At 33.1% G+C, this 19,197-nt stretch overlaps 1 protein-coding gene across 1 annotated transcript; it reads right to left on the bottom strand.

The window, feature by feature from the left end:
- Positions 1-384: 384 nt before the first annotated feature.
- Positions 385-18,896, bottom strand: UFM1 (ubiquitin fold modifier 1). The gene is made up of 6 exons (XM_044668251.1): positions 18,774-18,896; positions 18,615-18,671; positions 8,458-8,515; positions 3,136-3,175; positions 1,818-1,850; positions 385-517 (listed from the first exon to the last, which is right to left on the bottom strand). Coding segments are annotated over exons 1-6 (258 nt in total). The 5' UTR covers positions 18,776-18,896; the 3' UTR covers positions 385-449.
- Between the last annotated feature and the right edge of the window lie 301 nt (positions 18,897-19,197).

Here is a 19,197-nt window from a genome sequence, read left to right on the forward strand (position 1 = left end):
ATAAAAAATACAAGTATTTAATTGTTAATCAGTTCATCTGTTATTCTTATCTTAAATTGTACATAAAATATACATATTTATTCACCTATATGTTCTCAGGCAATTATCATTTGTAACTCAGAGATAAATGATTTAATCTATAGTTGACATATGATTTGAAATACAAGAAATTTTAATATTCTTATTTCATGGGAAAAAGTTGTTCTTAGTAATATTTTTCTATTACAGAATTAAATTGAAACTCCTTTCATAATGAGGTAGCAGTGGAGAGGTTGGCTTCTTTCTTAAGGCAGCTGTTTTATACATGGGATGTATTCCTTCTTTAATGTAAAAGGTCAATGTCCTTAAAGGAGTACGTACATAAAATTGTAGATAGTCTGAATGCAATGTTACAAAATAAATATCAATGTTTATTCTCAAAGATAATGGTAAGTTCCATTCAGCAGACATTAAAAACTCCCAACTCGATCTCGAGGAATTATTCGGAGTTCTGAGCCATGCTTTAGGAAAACATTCCCTAAAGAAAAGAAAAAACAAAATTAGGTACCATGTTACATAAGAGCTCAAGAAAACAAGCTAAAATCAAAACCAAAGATTTCATAATAAATAATAAAGCAGTACACTGTAGGCCAAAATAACTTGATATTAATCAAAATAAAAAATACAACCAAATGTCTTGGTTTTATTTTTACACATAAACTGGTTTTCACCCTGAGATTTTTTTCTGTCCAAACACTTGGCTATTTAAAGCAGGAATTCTAGGTATAAAAAAACTTCAGAATGAAGTGAGCAATTAATAATGTGAATTAACTAAATCATGAATCCTTTATGTATCACAACAAAACCAACCTGAAAGGTGAGGAAAAAAAGTAAAACTAAACTCTAAGAAATATGGAAATGGTTAAGAATTTTCTCCAATCATGGAAGAACTGCCTATGGAAATATTGTTATTCATCCCACATTTTATGCATCATTGAATTTTTAGTATCATTACCTCAAGCAGTATGCATACATTATAACTACTATAGACATTAACACAAATAAATATTTTTAATTTAAAATTTAAATGAGTTGATTTTTATCAAAAATTTTTGAAATATCTATAAGGAAAACTAGATATTTAGACCTTTCAATTTCATAAAAATGATTTAATGACATAATTTACTGAAAACAATGGCTAACTGAACAATAATTAAGCATTTAAAATTGTTATGTTTAAATCCTAGTTTTGTTTTAGTTTAGACAATTATTTAAATTCTGGACAGTATCTTGAACTAGTTAAATATTTCATTATATAATATTAACTATTTTTAAGTGACTATTGCCAAACCCTGAGATTATGAAATATTAAGCATGCTAGATTTCAATGAACACAACTAGATTTATTTAAAGTACATAACTAGCAGTTACCTATTAAACTCATTATATTTCTTTATAAACTAAAGCATATGTGATAATTTTTATAGATTTAAATCTATCTACTATTGGATATATAAATACAGACACACACAACTCTATCAATTGTGTTCATGGTGCAAGCTGACATTTTATTGAATTCCTGGGTTGATATATAGTCTGATGGGAATTTTATTTGGCATAGGATCTCGTGTTTTAGATATATTTCTTTAAAATTTACAGGACACTTTTATTAAGATTAAATTCCATATCTACGATAGTGAAATAAGTTAATATAGACAAAGAATAAAAGAGTATTATAAAAAGAATTAATAGTTAAAAATAGTTGCCAAAAAGCATATCAGATATTAATAAAAACTAAGACTTCTAAGAATTTTCAAGTGGAATTTCTAGACACTTACCAGCAGTCTGTGCAGGATTTATTCCTATTCCATCTGTAAAAAATTTTAAAATAAGATGAAATGTATTTGGAGCTAGAACAAGATACAAGTATTTACAAAAGATTTACTATCAAAATAGCTTCACTGGGTATATAAATAAAGGTGAACAAAATTAAATACAAGAATCTATGTATCCATATTTCAGGGAATAACCTAAAATTTATTATGATTATATATTTGTAGCTATTGCCAGTCTAAATCTACTGTCAATTACAGAAATATTAAAGAAATATTAAGTTGCACAGAAGCAATTCTAAGTTTCTATATTGCTACATGCTGTAACAAATCATATATAGCCATTCTATTTGTCTGCAATACCTTTATTCCAAGAATCTAAAAGCATTTCTCTTAATTTCCACATTCTACTTAGGCACAGAATCTTAAGGACAGGAGAGACTTTAAAGTGACATGTAACAATACAAGAAAAGTAAGGTATATATAGCATTTTCTGAATAACTCCAAAGAAGATCCCATAGCAATATTTGATATGAAGAATATTTCAACTCTTACCCATGAGTTTCTTTTAATATTTAAAACAAATCCTTCTAAATGCAGGTCAAGCTTTTCCTCTCTTACTCTGTACTCACTGGAAATTAAATTACTCATTTTTTACCCATAAAATTTTCCATGGTATTCTTGAAAACTGGTTAAGCAGTCCCTTTGGTCTTTTCTACTCATCTATTTTTGGTAATTTTTCCTCACAGGACCATATAAGACATAGTGGCAAGGGAAAAGCAACCTTCTTATCTAACTCATGACATAGTTTCAATTACAAAAAAGGCCAAATAGAAAAGCAAACTTCCCAAATTAGGTTTTCCATAGCAATCATGAATTTTTAAATGGGGCCACAAAATATTTAAAAATTAACTGGGGGGGGGAGGGGGAAGCTGGGTAGCTCAGTGGATTGAGAGTCAGGCCTAGAGACCGGAGGTCCTAGGTTCAAATCTGGCCTCAGCCACTTCCTAGCTGTGTGACCCTGGGCAAGTCACTTGACCCCCATTGCCCACCCATACCACTCTTCTGCCTTGGAGCCAATACACAGTATTGACTCCAAGATGGAAGGTAAGGGTTTAAAAAAAAAAAAAATTAACTGGACTGTGCCAAAACCATGAGAAGACTAAGATCTGATTATTTTTCTAGGCTTCTGTGATTTCTATAATTATCTCTTATGTAAATAAAGAATGCAATGATGTTAACATAGATATGTTTTATTTCATCCCTTTCATCTTATTCATTCATTCATTGTAGCTGTTATGTGATTTTTAAAAAGAACTCTTACCATTTGTAATTATAGCACTTGTTGCTGCAGGAACTTTAAACTAAAGGAGGAAAATGGTAAAATTACTTTTACAAATAAATCATCTTAAAATCTGCAGTATTAATTATTTGTAGCATACAAATAAATTTTTTTTGGTGTAAATGAGAACTATAGAACTTAATTGGTAGAAAAAATGTTCTAATTTGCATATATTGAGGATTTCTCAAATTCAAGTATTAATCTTATTGTGTAGCTGATGCCTGAAAGTCCTAGTTTTAATATCTAATGATTTGTAAGAGTAACTTATGTGTACACATGTAAAAACAAGTACAAATACATAGACTAGCAAGTACTGCCTTGGAAATTAAAATTCTAAATAAAAGCAAATTGTGCTTATTGTTTATCTGTTACAGAATAATGTATGATATAAATATATTTTCTAATGCTGCACATTTTTACAACATAAAAGGAAAAGTCAAAAGAATTTCTGGATCCAATAAGTAATTAAAGTACTTTTAACCTTTTTGCAAAACACCTTTTGAAAGTTATGAGTGAAGTCACATAGAAATTTGTTCAAATACTCAAATAACTTTAAAAGCCATTTAAAGTTTTAAAAAACCTGGATTATAAAAGATGCTTAGTAACCTTACTGAGTCTCACTTTCTTAAATCATATTCATTTTTAGCAAAGGCCATACAATTTTCTTTTTTTTCCCTTTTTTATTTAGAATATTTTTCTATGGTTATATGATTCACGACCCCACTCCCAACCCACCGACAGCTCTTTCCTCCCTGCTTCCTGAAGGCAACAAGCAATTCCACTGGGTTATACATGTATTATTGTTCAAAACCTATTTCCATGTTATTCATACCTGCAGTAGAGTGATTCTTTACCATCAAAACCCCATTCATATCCCTATCACACTACGTGATTAATTACATATTTTTCTAATGCATTTCCATTTCCACAGTTCTTTCTTTGGATGTGGATAGTTTTTTTTTTTTTCCCTAAGTTCCTCTGCATTGTCCTGGATCGTTGCATTGCTGCTAGTAGAAAAGTCTAATACATTCAATTGTACCACAGTGTATCAGTCTCTGTGTACAACCTTCTCCTGGTTCTGCTCCTTTCACTCTGCATCAAGTCCTGGAGGTCTTTCCAGTTCACATGGAATTCCTCCAGTTTATTATTCCTTTGAGCATAACAGTATTCCATCACCAACAGATACCACAATTTGTTTAGCCATTCCCCAATCAATGGACATCCCCTCATTTTCCAATTTTTTTTGCCACCACAAAGTATGCAGCTATAAATATTTTAGTACAAGTCTTCTTCCTTATTATCTTTTTGGGGTACAAACCCAGCAGTGGTATGACTGGATCAAAGGGCAGGCAGTTTTTTAAAGCCCTTTGGGCATAGTTCCAAATTGCCTTACAGAATGGTTAGGTCAATTCATAACTCCTCTAACAGTGTATTAATTTTCTAATTTTGCCACATCCCCTCCAACATTTGTCACTTTCCTTTGCTGCCATATTGGCCAATCTTCTAGGTGTGAAGTGGCACTTTATTTGCATTTCTCTAATCAAGAGGGATTTAGAACACTTGGCCATACAATTTTCTAAGTCACATTTGTGTGAGAAGTTGATAGTAGTTCTTTGCAATGTATCCCATATTTATTAACAGAAAAGCAAAAATTGTCATTTTTTTTCTTTCTAGGAATGAGGTAGTTAACAGTCAAATAAAAAACAATAAAAGCTAATGTAACTACTTTTGAAGTAATAACTTCATACTCAATACAGTATGATTTATGATTTCTTCCTCTAACTTTCCCCTTCATCACCCCCAAGGGCCTTTTCTTTCCTTTCTTCTTCATGTTTGAATGAATGATAGTCTCTTCTCTAGCTCTCCAAACACTTCTTTGAATCTCAGTACTTGATTACAAAAATCTAAATGTATAAGTTTGGAGATACTAGCTATAACACATTTGAGGAGGAGTTTTTATGATATAACAAAAATCCCCAAATGATCAATTGTCCCACTGCCCCAATTTTTCTGTCATCACCTGATGATGATGTACTCTAAAAATAAAAAGAATCAGTAAAGCCCAGCTGAGAATAAAACTATCCGGATGACTCTGAAAGTATTTGTATAAAAACTTTTCAACTTAATGTATTCAAAACTATATATTTTATATGTCACAATGCTTTTAATCTCTTGTTCATAAATTCTTCTCATTCATAAATCTGATAAGAATATATTCCATGTCCTTCTAATTAGTTTATGATCTCTCCCTTTATGCCAAAGTTGTATATTCATTTTGATCTCATCTTGTTAAATGGTGTAAGATACAAGTCTGTATCTAGTTTCTAAGCCAGACTGTTTTCTAGTTTTCCCAACAATTTTTACCAAATAGTGAATTTTTATTTCAAAAACTTGGATCTTTATTTATGTCAAATACATGCTTACTATAATCTTTTACAACTATTTGTTTCCTGTTCTGTTCCACTGATCTACAACATGTGATTAGTGACCTTTTCTCCTAATCTAATTTTAAATAAAAAAACTGAAAGACTCAAAATAAGTTTTCATTAATAATTAATACCCATAGATCTGCTAGATAATATGTTCTCAATTTGTTTATAATATATCCCTTTTATACCTAGGTCTCATATCAATTTGGATCTTATCTTGGTAAATGTTGTAAGATATTGACCTATATCTAGTTTCTGTCATACCGCCTTCCAGTTTTCCCAACAATTTGTGCCACATAGTAAATTCTTATTCTAAAAACATGGAACTTTACTTTTGTCAAACACAGTTATTACTATCTTTTATGACTGTTAGTTGTAAATCTATTCTTTTCCACTGATATACTTTCCTATTTCTTAGCCAGTAGCATATAATTTTGATAATTACTGCTTTATATCATAGTTTAAAATGTGGTACTGTTATATTTCCTTTCTTAACATTTCCCCCCCATAATTTCTTTTGATATCCCTGACTTCTTTTTTCCAAATGAATTTTATTACCATTTTTTCTAATTCAACAAAATAATTTTTTGGTAACTTAATTTGGATGGCAATGAATAACTAGATTAGTTTAGGTAGGATTGTCATTTTAATTATATTGACTCTACCCAACCATGAACAATTAATATTTCTCCACTTATTTAAATCTGACTTTTTTATAAAAATGATTTATAATTATGTTCATTTCTGGATTTGTTTTAGAAGATATACTCTTAAGTGTTTTATTCTATCTATACTTAATTTAAATGGGATAGCTTTTACTATTTTTTCTTCCATGGAACTGTTAGTGATACATAAAAATACTAGTAATTTATGTAGATTTATTTTATATCCTGCTACTGTGCTAAAATTATTGATAGTTTCAATTGATTTTTTTAGTAGCACCTCTAGGATTTTCTAAATATATCATATCAATTTGTGAAAAACAAGTTTTATTATCTTTTTGACCATTCTGATACCTTTAATTTCATTTTCTTCTCTTACTATTATTAGTATTTTTAGTATGATATTAAATAATACTGGTGATAATAGGCATCCCTGTTTTACTCATTTTATAGGGTAGGATTCTAACAACCCCATTACAGATAATGTTTGCCCTTGGTTTTAAATATGTACTTCTAATTAATCTAAGGAAAAATCCATTTATATCAGTGCTTTCAAGTGTTTTAAGTAGAATGAGTGTTATATTTTGTCAAAAGATTTTTCTGAATTTATTGATATAATTATATGATCTTTGTTACTTTGTTAATCAATTATCTTAAGAATTTATGAATAAACAAGATAAAGCATTATGAAATGTAAATCAGATAATTTTGGATATATTAAATTCAAAAGGTTTTGTACAAATAAAACTAATGTAGCAAGATTAGAAGGAAAGTAGTAACTTGGGAAAAAATGTTTCTAAACATTTTCTTGGGTAGTGGTCTCATATCTAGAATATATAGAGAACTTTGTCAAAATTCTAAGACTATGAGCCATTCCTCAATAGATAAATAGTCAAAAAGTGAATGGAGTTTTTGGATGAAAAAACTAAAGCTATATATAACTCTATGGAAAAATGCTCGAAATCATTATTGATTAGAGAAATACAAATCAAAACAACTTTGAGATATCTCACACCTCTCAGATTGGCTAACACATTAAAAGGGCAAAATGACAAAAGTTGGCAAAGGACTGATGCAATCATCCTGGAGAACAATCTGAAATTATATTCAGTTATAAAACTGTATACCTTTTGATCCAGTACTACCATTATTAGGTTTATCTCCTAAGATGATCAAGGAAAATGGAAAAGAACTTATATGTTATTATATATAATATATTTATCTTATAAATATATAAAGAATATGTATAAATATAAATATATTATATAAAGATATATATATATATATATATGTACATATATATTATAATATTAATAGCAGATCTTTCTGTGGTAGGAAAGAACTAGAAATTGAAGAGATGCCTATAAATTAGGAAATGGCTGAACAAGTTGTAGTACATGATTGTAATGGGATGCTATTGCACTATAAGAAAAGATGAAGAGTAGGTTTTCAGAAAACCTGGAAAGATCTAAATGAACTAATGCAGAGTGAAGTGAGTAGAACCAGGAGAATATTGTATACATTACCAACAATAATGTATCATGATCAACTAAGAATGACCGAAGTATTATCAATGAGGCAAGGAACAAAGACAACTCCAAGATACTCATGACAAAATAGGATAGCCACCACCACAGGAGGAACAGACAGTGTTCATATATAAATTGAAACAAACCATTCTTCACTTTATTTCCTCTGTGAATTTTTCTCTACTGTAAGCAATATGTGTCTTGTTTCACAATACGATGAACAGGGAAATACACATTATATAATAATATATGTACAATCTATGTCACATTAACTGCCTTTTTTGGAAGGAGTTGGGGAGTAGGGGTGAGAGAGAGGGGGAAAAAAGGAAAGATATTTTTGGACATAATTAATGTGAGAATTTGTTTCTCTTGGATAAGCATATTTATTATAATTTATTACATACTTATAACAAATTGTATGTATTATATTATGTTACATATTATATTAAAAATATATATGGTAGCCCCCTAAATTAAGACCTTTGATCCATCTTACAGGTTGGAATGTTACAGGCTGCCAAATGACAAATGAGCAAACATACTTGAAAGAGTTTAAACAACTAGTCAGCAAAGAGCAGGGACTTGAACCCATAGTTCCTTATTTCTAGTTTAGTCTACTGTTCTTTCACTAATGAATCATTACCTAATTTGTAAAATGAAGACAATAACCTGTTTTACACTTACTTCTTCTGCAGCAAACTTTAAGACTGCTGTGAAAGGAGTATTTTCAGGAACACTGAGCCTGAAAGAAAAGAGAAACCAATAATGAAAAATGCATAGTTCATTTCAGTTGTTATAATGTATTCAGATGGAATTATTAAAAAGTGATATAGAATGTCTGCCAATTCTCCAACTTGACCTCAATATTCTTTCACTCTAAATAAATCAAATTCAACCTGCCTTGTGAAAAATAAGATAACCCCTGGCCACTAATGATCCTCACTTCTCTTTTGCAACAATAGACAAATCTGTTCAAAAAATTGTAAGAAGAAAGTTAAGCAATTTTAAAGCATTTGTGAAAAATAAATCCACAGAATTGGGCAACTAGTTGGCTCTAGTATTAGGTTTCAAATTGTTAAATTCACTTTTTTTTTAGGGTATTCAATTAACCAAGCAATTGGGTGCTTTAGGATTTTGGCCACAACTAAGAATCCAGGATTCTGTTTCTAAACTCTGAACTAGCCTTTAAAAGGAAATTCCTGGCACTCTGAGTTCCAAATTGCTCTGTAGAATTTGGAAATACTCTTGACTTATCAAATTAAGAAGCAAATGTCTTTTAAACTAGGATTCTATTTGTATTAGGTTAGCATTACTATTAAATAGAGAATGTTATAAATATATAACAAAACCTTTTATGTTTAATGGATGCTCCAAAAAAGTTGTCCAATTCATCAAATATTTAAATATCTAGTGTGTATGAGATGCACTAAGTGCTATGAGTATAGTGAAAAAAATGAACCACTACTGCCCTTAAGAAGAATAGGAAAAGAAAGAGGGCAAAGGAAAGATAAAAGTTTTCTAATATTGGAAGAGAGACATAAAAGCTTCTGTATGAGGTAGCACTTGAGTTGATAAGGTAAGGTTTCTGAAAAGCAAAGAAGGCAGCATTTCAGGATGTGGAGATGGCCTGTGAAAATGTGTGGGTGGAAGATAGCTTACTGATGACAGGAAACACATACTTGTACACTTTGGTTGGAACAAAGAATTAATAAAAGGGAATAATTACACTTAACTTTAAGTCAAAGAGGTAGAGCCAGATCTTGGAAACCTTAAATGACAGTTTTGTATTTGCATTTTATCCTACAGATGATAGGGATATATTTTTTTTAAAATGAAATTTTGTTGATAGTTCTTATTTTGGTATTATTTCCCAATGAATAGCTCCTATTTAGCCCTTTCCTCCCAGTAACCTTTTTTTACAAAGAATAAATGGACAAAAAGTTTTTTGGTCCTGTTCTCTTATGTTCATTAAAAAAAAAAAAATTCTACAATGACTTTCTTTTCCTTCATTTCTTTGTTCCTACGTTCTTTCCTTCCCTCCCTTCCTTCCTTCTTTCTTCTTTCCTGTTATCCTAGTCAGTAGCCCACTTCTCCTTCCAAAATGTCCCCACAAATTGGGAGAAAAAGGGAGGAAACCTCACTAAAAAACATAAGCATAATTAAGCAAAACTATACATTAGATAAATCCAAAAGTGTTTATCTTGAACTGGCCAATCAGTCCCTATTTCTCTGTTACATAGTGAATAATATGCTTCATCATTATTGCTCCAGAATAATGCCTGATCACTGTAATCAGAGTTAAGTCTTTCAAAATTACTTTTTTTTTTTTCATATTGTAATTACTGTATATGTTTTTCTGGTTCTGTTAACTTCAGTTTGTACCAGTTCACAGAATTTTTCTCAGACGTCTAACCCTTTCACCATTTCTTATAGCACAATTTAAAAATATGTATTCTAAAATGATTGTGCAATTGTATTTGCTAATTCTGATTTTCGGAAATGTCAACTTTTGACAGGTCTTTGCATAATTTCTCATCTGTATAACAGAATGATATTGATTTAATACTTTTAAATTAAGTGTTATTTTAGTATTAAAAAACTAAATATATTAAACATTTTAAAACAAAGTACTATATATAATGATATAATTATTTTAGAGTCATTAAAAACTGCTTACCAAAGTAATAGAAAGATCCTACTAACTTGGAAGATTGCTCTTCCCATTACATAGAAATGACATTTGTAGATCTAGGCAATAAAATTTAATTTTTCAGTGTACAAAATGTTCAATAATTAAAATAGCATTTAACAGCTATATCCCCTGCCTAAATATTCTAAGAGAAACAGAGGCTTAAGGGACACATTGAGATATACATTTTTAGACATGTTCAATATATAGATTTATTTTGCTTGAGTATGCTTTTTTGCTCTAAGGGATTAGTTTGTTTTGTTTCCAATGGTGTGGGAAGGGAAGATATAGGAAAGAGAAAGAAATTATCCATCAGAACGAAAAAAAGAAAAAAAATGCTGTTAAAAATTTAGTTTGATATTTGTTTAAAGAAATTTGCAAAAACAAAGTTCTAGGAGTTTCCATTTCAAGGGCAATTCAGTGGTTAGGAATGGAATTCTAGATTCTAAGTTAAAAGTCAAAATGCTAAAGCACCCAACTATTTGACTTGCTGAATATCCTAAAATTGTTTTGTTGACAAAATCAACCAATATATTGAATATATGCAGTCTCCCTACTTCAGGTAAGAAGTTGAACTAGGTTTTCTGTCATCTCTTCTTCAGGCCAGGCTTGGGCATTATAATTTTACAGCATTCACTGCTTTTGTTTTTCACTGTTATAGTCACTGAGTATACTTTTTTCTTAATTCTGCTTATTTCGCGTTGCATGTCTTCCCATGCTTTTCTGTATTCATCATTTCTTATAGCACATACTATTCCATTATGTTTACGTACCCCAACTTATTGAACCATGCCCTAATTGATGGACATCTATTTACTTTGTTTCTAGTTCTTTGCTACTAAAAATAGTGGAACTATAAATATTATGGTATAATGGTTTTTTGTGTCATTGAGCTCATTGGGGTATTTGCCTACCTGTGGAATTTCTGGATCAGAGAATTTTAGTCACTTTCTAAGCATAATTCCATAATGTTCTCTAGAATTAATAAATCAATTCAGTTATACCAACAGTTACTAATGGTTTTTAATCAGATAGGCTACATAGTCAATTCCTAAGACCTGTGCCATAAGAGGATTATTTTTCCAGTAGAGTTAAGGGCAGACTATATGAGGCAAAGACTATCAGAAGGGAAACTAATTAGGAAGCTTATAAACTAATCTAGGTCAAGGAGCAGCAAACTTTTTGTAAGGGACCAGTTAGTAAATACTTTACTAGTGAGTAAATATTTATAAGCCAAGAGAAAAAAATCAAGGATAACATGTGTTAGTTAAAAGAAAAACTACAGGTTCTTATTTTCCACAGAATTTATTAATAATCACTTGAAATAAAGAAAGCAGATAGGAAGGGGCTTAAAGCCTATTTTTTCTACTCTAAGTCTGAGTCTGAGTCTGAGTCTAAGACAGATTTTTGTCTGTTGATCCTCCCGCATGACTCTCCATCAGCCTCTTGTGCTGCTTTCCAGGGAAGTCAAGAGAGCTGTGAGTCCTGCATCACTCCTATCCTCCATCCCTGCATGTATCCTTGTGCATTCACATCCATTCAGGCAGCACAGCCTCTGCAAATGGGATGAGTTGGGTTGGATGAGCTGGTGGAGTCTATTTACATAATGGACTTGTTTTGAGGTTTGAACAAGTGGCTGTTTAACAACTTCAGATGCAGAACTTCCTTGTGCATGATATCCTACAATACCTTAGTTTGGCTTTCAGTTTGGTTCCTCTATCCCTGATAATGAAGGTAAAATCAGACCAGGGAATCAAACCTCCCTTTTACCTCAGAATCTAGTCCTTTCTCTTTAATATTATGGCAATTTTCTGTAGTCCTGATTGTTGTTGGGTAAGTGCTATATTGCTATAATTGTCCTGCAGGCTTGTAGGACATAAATGATTTTAAGTGGGCCTTGCTGGTGATTCAAGGAACTGTTATGGTTTTATTCTTTTTTTAATCATAATTTTATACACAAAATATTTTGATATATATTTTCCCAGAATTTAATTTTTTCTCTTCTACTTTTTTTTTGATGTTTTTGGCTTTCTTTTGACAATTGATTCATATACCCCATAACTCAGACATGTATCCTAGGGTGATTCTGGTGTTGGTCAATACCCTCCTCTGGGGGTGTTTGTGTAATTATCCTAAAATCCAAGGTTGAAAATCTTTTGGAGAAATTTTAGGAAAAAAACCTTGCCATCACCCCAAATTAAGAAAGCAGATCTTTTGATGAAGGTGCCATAAGAAACCCTGTGGAAACCACACACAGCATCAAAAGATCCAGAGTGAACTCTGGGATATAATGAACTGAACTGAAGGGAGTTGAACATATTTATTCTGAATGCAAACTCTTATGCCCTAATTGGCATTCTGTCAATGCATCTATCAATCATTTTTTTCTTCTTTTTTATCCTCAAATTGTTGTAATTCCCCTTTTTGTAAAGTGTAATATGTTATACACCTCTAGTAAGAGAATCTTTAGAGGTATAAGCCGGTTATGTGAAATGATTCAATGGGGAGACTAGGCATATTAATCTCCCATAACCCTCAATTGGGAAGATTTTTAACATGCTTGTCTTCCCATAGAATCACAGGGGGGATTGTGTAAATAGTATCTGCCCTGCTCTCCCCCAGCTCCTCTGACCCAGCTCATCCCATTTGCACAGCCTATGCTGTGTGAATGGGCATGAATGCACAGGGATACATGCAGAAAAGTGGTACAGGACTCATGGCTCTCTCTACTTCCCTAGACAGCAGTACAATAGGCTGGCAGAGTCATGTGGGAGGATCAACATGTGGTCAGACTTAAGAGTAGAAAAATAGGCTTTAGGCCTCTCCCTATCTGCTCTCTTTATTTCAAGTGATTATTAAGAAACTCTAAGGAAAATAAGAACCTAGAGTTTTTAATTTAACTTTAACACATGTTGGTACTTAAATAACCAAAAAGCAAATTTCCTAAATCTTTTCTTGAAATTCAAAATACAACAACAATAATAATAATGTATAAAATTCTTTAAAATGTGGACTTGCTAATGAAAAGAATATTTACAAAGAAAAATGAATATTTGCAGTTGATTTCTTTTTAGAGGGTTAACTGAGACCCAAAGTTAATGTTCCCTCTCATCAAAATCAACTGCAGATATTCATCTGTTAAAACTGAACTATAAGATTTTTTTGTATTTCATTTTTGAAAACATCTTTCCACATAGATAGGTACTACCAAATAGTGATATCAATCCATAATTATATGATTTTAGTTAAACATATTCATTTCTTAGAAGGCATATATAGAATTCTATTAGACTTTTCTCTTAACATTTGCCATTACATTAGAGATTAATCACTTGAAACTGAAGGTTAGGGGAAGCTCAACCACAGCTAAATGGATTTTGAAATATGAAAATTTCTTTTCCACTTACATTGATCTAAACAATTCTCCTAGAATTATAGTCTAAGCTCTGAAGAACTATCCCCAGTGAATTTGTGTGTTGAGAGATCTTCCTTCTTTTTTTTTTTAACTTTCAACAGCAAAGAAAGCAATTACTTGCAATTCAAATAATGCTAATTGCTATTAAACTGACTTTACTGAAGTATGTTTCACATATAAATGCCTTATTTTATAATTTAAGGCTGAATTCATTAAGAAACATTATTAAGTCCTTGGCAAAACAAATTTCCAGTAACTCAGTAATTTGCCAGCAATGGTTGAGGGCATTTCTCATTCACAAAAATTTAAATCTCAGTCTTGAACTTGAAATTATGAATTTGAAATGCTGTTGAGTTATAACTCACTTCAATTTGTAATATACTAAATAGTAGTGAGAACTGACGAGTGTGACATATAGGCTTTGTTGAAATTACTGAGGGAAAATTGTGGGAACTGAATGTACCAATATGTGTGTACTTTTTGACTCAATTCTACAATTCTCTTTCTATTCAATTATGGATCTACTCCAACTTGTATCTTATGAGAAAATTTATTTAATTATGGGAATTGTGAAAAAAACTTTATTGAATTGTTTGATTCTAACTCTGCATGGGTAGAAAGCTGACTTTTAACTAAGGATATAGATTATGCTGACCAGAAATGCAGGCAGATCCAAAGACTGATGCAAGGTGTTTTCTCACAATTATACATCTCAAACAACTCACATATTTGTTCCCATGGTTTTTTGTTTTTTTTTTTGTTTTTTTTTGGATTTAATACAGACACTTGGGAGGGAGGGGTAGTAGGATACCTCTTTTTTTGATTTCAAGGAATTATACCTTTTTGCTCTCTCCCTCTCAACCTGGAAAGCCCCTCATCTTTTCTCCAATTAGAAATCAAATTAACTAATTTTGTATCCTGGTTGACTTTTCTATTATTTCATTGATCATAATTTTAATACGTAAAAATCTATCTCACTCTGTATTCAGGATTTTTGGACTGACTGGGGAATCTACTGACTCAATTCTTATGCCCCTTTTATTAATACATTAAATAGCTCTGATGTTTCTTCAACTACAAATTATCCACCACACTACTCAACCCTGCACAAAAGCAGCCATAGAAAATATGTAAAAGAATGAACAGGGATGTAATCCAAAAAAAATTGTATTTAATAATATAAAAACTACTCTTATTTTGCAAGGCCTTACAAAAACAGGTTGCATGTTAAGATTTGTCCTGTAAGTTATAATTTGCCAATCCCTAACCTTGGTGAAAGATAATGACTTAAACTAAAGTAGAAGCCTTTTGAGAGAAAGGGATGGATTAAAAGATGTTGTACTCAGAGGGCTAAGGACAGACTTATGGGATACCAAGTTTATGGGAAAAGGAGACATACGTCTACAGTGGAAACTGAGAAGTAATCAGACAAGGAGAAATGAAATCAAATCAAATCAAATATAAGAGACCAATGTCATGGAAACCAAAGGAAGTGGAAATATCCAGAAGACTGAGTGACAAAAAGTGAAGAGCCTAGCCATTTTTTTTTAAACCCTTGTACTTCAGTGTATTGTCTCATAGGTGGAAGAGTGGTAAGGGTGGGCAATGGGGGTCAAGTGACTTGCCCAGGGTCAGACAGCTGGGAAGTGGCTGAGGCCGGGTTTGAACCTAGGACCTCCTGTCTCTAGGCCTGACTCTCACTCCACTGAGCTACCCAGCTGCCCCTAGCCTAGCCATTTTTAAAACAACCAAGTTGCCAAAATCCCTGTTGTTCTAATGATTTAACAGTTTTTAACATTTAAGGGTATTCTCTAAAAATGAGATGTTATTATAATGTCACTAATTTAAGATGAAAATTTTCATCTGTCAAGCTGTAACATATTTATGCAAAGGGGAATGATGTGTAATAAGCTTGAAAAAATAGGAGGGGGTTAGATTATGAAGGACTTTGAATGCCAAGAAGGATTTTGCATTTGATTCTGGAGGCAACTGGGAGCCAATGGAATTTGGTGGAGTTATAGAAGTGAGGTTTGGGAAAGTGATATAGTCATAACCAAATTTTAGTGGCTGAATGGAATATAGATTGGAGTGAAGAGAGATCTGAGGCAAGTAGACTCAATAGTAGACTATTACAATAGTAGAGGTGTGAAATGATGAGGACCAGAGTGGTGGTAGGGTCAGAAGAGGAAAGGGGGTGCATTTGGAAGATGTTTAAGTAAATTGACAGTATTTAGAAAAAGATTGGATATAGAGAGATATTAAGGAGCTGAGGATGATTCCTAATTTAAAGTCTAAGGGACTGGGAGGATGGTATTGCCCTCTACAATAATAGTAAAGGTAGAGCAAGGAGAGCTCTTAATGAGAAAGATGAGTTAGGTTTGAATAGGTTTAAGATGTCATCCAGTTGAGATGTCTGAAAGGCAGCTAGAGTTATGAGACTAGAAGTCAGCAGAGAGATTAGGGTATGTAGGTAGATTTAAGGATCATCAGCATAATCAGAAATTAAATTTATAGAAGCTGATAAGATCGTCCAGTGAAATAGTATGGAGGATATGATGATTAAAAATTCTGAGACTCCAGGTAAGAAAATTAATTTGTTGATCACAATAACCAATATATTAAGTGGTTAATGATCTCCCTCAATGTTCAAAGACCAAGAAATTTAGCCTTGTGGGTCATTAAAAACAAATTTGGAAATTCGTTATTCAGCCTTCCCTTGGATAACTTGAGACATCTCTATTGGTGAATAGCTAATGAAAAGGTAGCCCAACATTCTCAGTCCCTCACTGATTCCTTGATTGATGATGGAAAATCACATGCTTGGTCACTGAGCCATTCCCCAAATGAAAAATGGACAAAGCATATGATCAGGCAATTTTCAGAAGAAATGAAAGTTATCAATAGCCATATGAAAAAGTGTCTGATATCATTAAAAATTAGAGGAATGAAAATTAAAACAATTGAGGCACCACCTCATGCCCATTATATAGGCAAAAATGACAGAAAAAGAAAATGACATGGTGGAAAGGAGGTAAAAAACAGAAACAAGGGGTAATTAGCTAGTGCAGTGGATAATGCACCAAGCCTGGAATTGGGAGGCCTGAGTTCAAATGTGACCTCGGATACTTCCTAGTTGTGTGACCCTGGGCAAGGCACTTAATCCCAAATTGCCTAGCCCTTACAGTTCTTTTGTCTTAGAACTGATTTTTAGTATAGATACTTAGAAGCTAAGGGTTTAAAAAAAAAACCTGCATAATTATTGGAATTGTGAACTGTTTTAACCATTCTGGAAAAAAATTTGGAACTGTGCCCAAAGGGAATTGTGCTTTCCCTTTCACCCAGCAAAACCACTACTTGGTCTATATCCCAAAAAAATCAAAGATGGGGGAAAGGCCCTACCTGTACCAAAAGGACCTATGTGTATAAAAATATTTATAGTAACTCTTGTTTTTGGTAGCAAAGAATTGGAAACTGAAAGGATGCCTCTCAATTAGGGAAAGGCTAAATAAACTGTGATATATAATTGTGATGAAATGTTAAATCTTAGGAAAACCTGTATGAATTGATGCAGCAAAATGATAAACAGATCTTTGTATATAGCAGCAGCAATATTATAACTGTGAAAGATTTCTGTACTCTGATCAATATAATGAGCCAAGATAATTCTGAAGGCTTCATAAGGAAAAATACTATCCACCTCCAGAGAAAGAACTCATGAACTGAATGCAAATCAAAGCATATTTTTAAAAATTTTCTTTATTTTTATTGCTCCCCCTCCAACATGGCTAATATGGAAATGTTTTGCATGATACATATTTTAAAAAAAGAAACAACTTGGTAACTGAATAGCTGTAAGAAGTAATGGCAAAAAAAAAAAAAAAAAGTTAAAGATAAGGCTAAGCCTGAAGTGACTGGGGTTGTTGGTAGTGATGAGGGGAGAAAGTATAAACTCCTTGAGGGCAATAATAGTCTTCATCCTTTTGTTTTTTTTATATTTCAAACCTAACATATGGTACAGAGCTGTGGTTTCACTGCTGTTAGACATACCATGTGGAAGGAAACTGTCTCCATCAATGCAGATAAGCAATTCATTGTTCTGAGAGGTCAAGCAAGTTGTCAATATTTCTCATAGTTAAGTAAGTCTGAAACTCCTACCTTCTTGACTCAAAGGCCCTAGTAAATCCACCACACAATTGCTGCTTTTTCTCTTGCACAAAGTACGCTTTTAATATATGCATTGTCATAACTCATTCTCTAAAGAACAATCTGAAACCTATCTTTATAGTATCCCTTGTGGAACCTAGTTGGTGGGATTGAGGTGTGTCTTCAGAGCATTAATGGAAAGAACACAGGCTCAAGAAGCCTCCCCGCGCCCCTGTACCCCCAAATTAGTTTCTTAATGGCTGTTTCATTTCTGTCTTAGAATCCCCGGCGTCTGGCACATAGTATGTGCTTAATAAATGCCTTTTAGTAAATTAGACTTAACTTCTCTAAGCTTCAGTTTTCTCTCCAGTACAGTGAGGGGAAATGGACTAGTACTTCCTCCTTTGAGACCTAAAACTAAAGATCCCCCTCATGGACATCTGGGTAAGGATCACTGAGCAGAAGGAGATTGGGAGACTGTCACAGAACACGCCCCAACTCCTTCCATTACCAGCTTAAGGTTAAGAATGGGGATGTAGAGTGAGAGGAAGAGGAGGGCCACACTGCTCCCAGCCCAGTGGCGACGTCACTCACACTTTGTATGGCAGTCGCGGGTCCGAGGTCAGTGTGATCTTAAAAGAAACTTTCGACCTACAAAGAAGCAGACAGAGTTAGAGGAGGGCGGCGGTTGCAGGGTTCCAGGCACTTATGGAGGGGACGAGGCGGGGCAGGCCATCTGGACCTTTCACTCACATGGTGAGGGGTTGGGTGGTCCTAGGCGAGCCTGATGGCGGTGCTCCGATCTTCTCTTCCGTTCCACTCTTCCCCGTATCCCCAGCCAAAGCCGCTGCCTTTCCTTTTCTCACTCTCAGAGCATCCACGTCTCCCTCCGCTGTCACTTAAGGACCTGGGGCTTCCCTCCTCGAAGCTGCCTGCAATAATGCCTGACAAACAGCTCCAAAATTTCCATTTCTGCAAGAATCTCGAGGCAGAAGCCACCCGGAGAAACTCAGCCTTTCGCTTTTAGGACCTTAAATGGGTCTGGATGGGAGAAAGTAACTCGTAAATGAAATTCGCTGTCCTGGTTTTAGATCAGGCAGAACCTATGGAAGCTGCAGAAGTTCCCCTGCGAGGAGGCGGACCCGAGGTTGGCTCCTCCCAGGGCGGAAGAAGCCTG

This window comes from Gracilinanus agilis, chromosome 3 (assembly GCF_016433145.1).
Source record: "Gracilinanus agilis isolate LMUSP501 chromosome 3, AgileGrace, whole genome shotgun sequence".
Classification (NCBI taxonomy): Eukaryota; Metazoa; Chordata; class Mammalia; order Didelphimorphia; family Didelphidae; genus Gracilinanus; species Gracilinanus agilis.

Bases quoted from the DNA above. Each gene is read 5' to 3' on its own strand.
- UFM1 (XM_044668251.1), bottom strand. The intron at 1,851-3,135 runs GTAAGAGTTCTT...AATTTTTTACAG, and splicing joins AAGTGCTATAATTACAAATG to ATGGAATAGGAATAAATCCT. The intron at 518-1,817 runs GTAAGTGTCTAG...TCTTTTCTTTAG, and splicing joins AAATCCTGCACAGACTGCTG to GGAATGTTTTCCTAAAGCAT.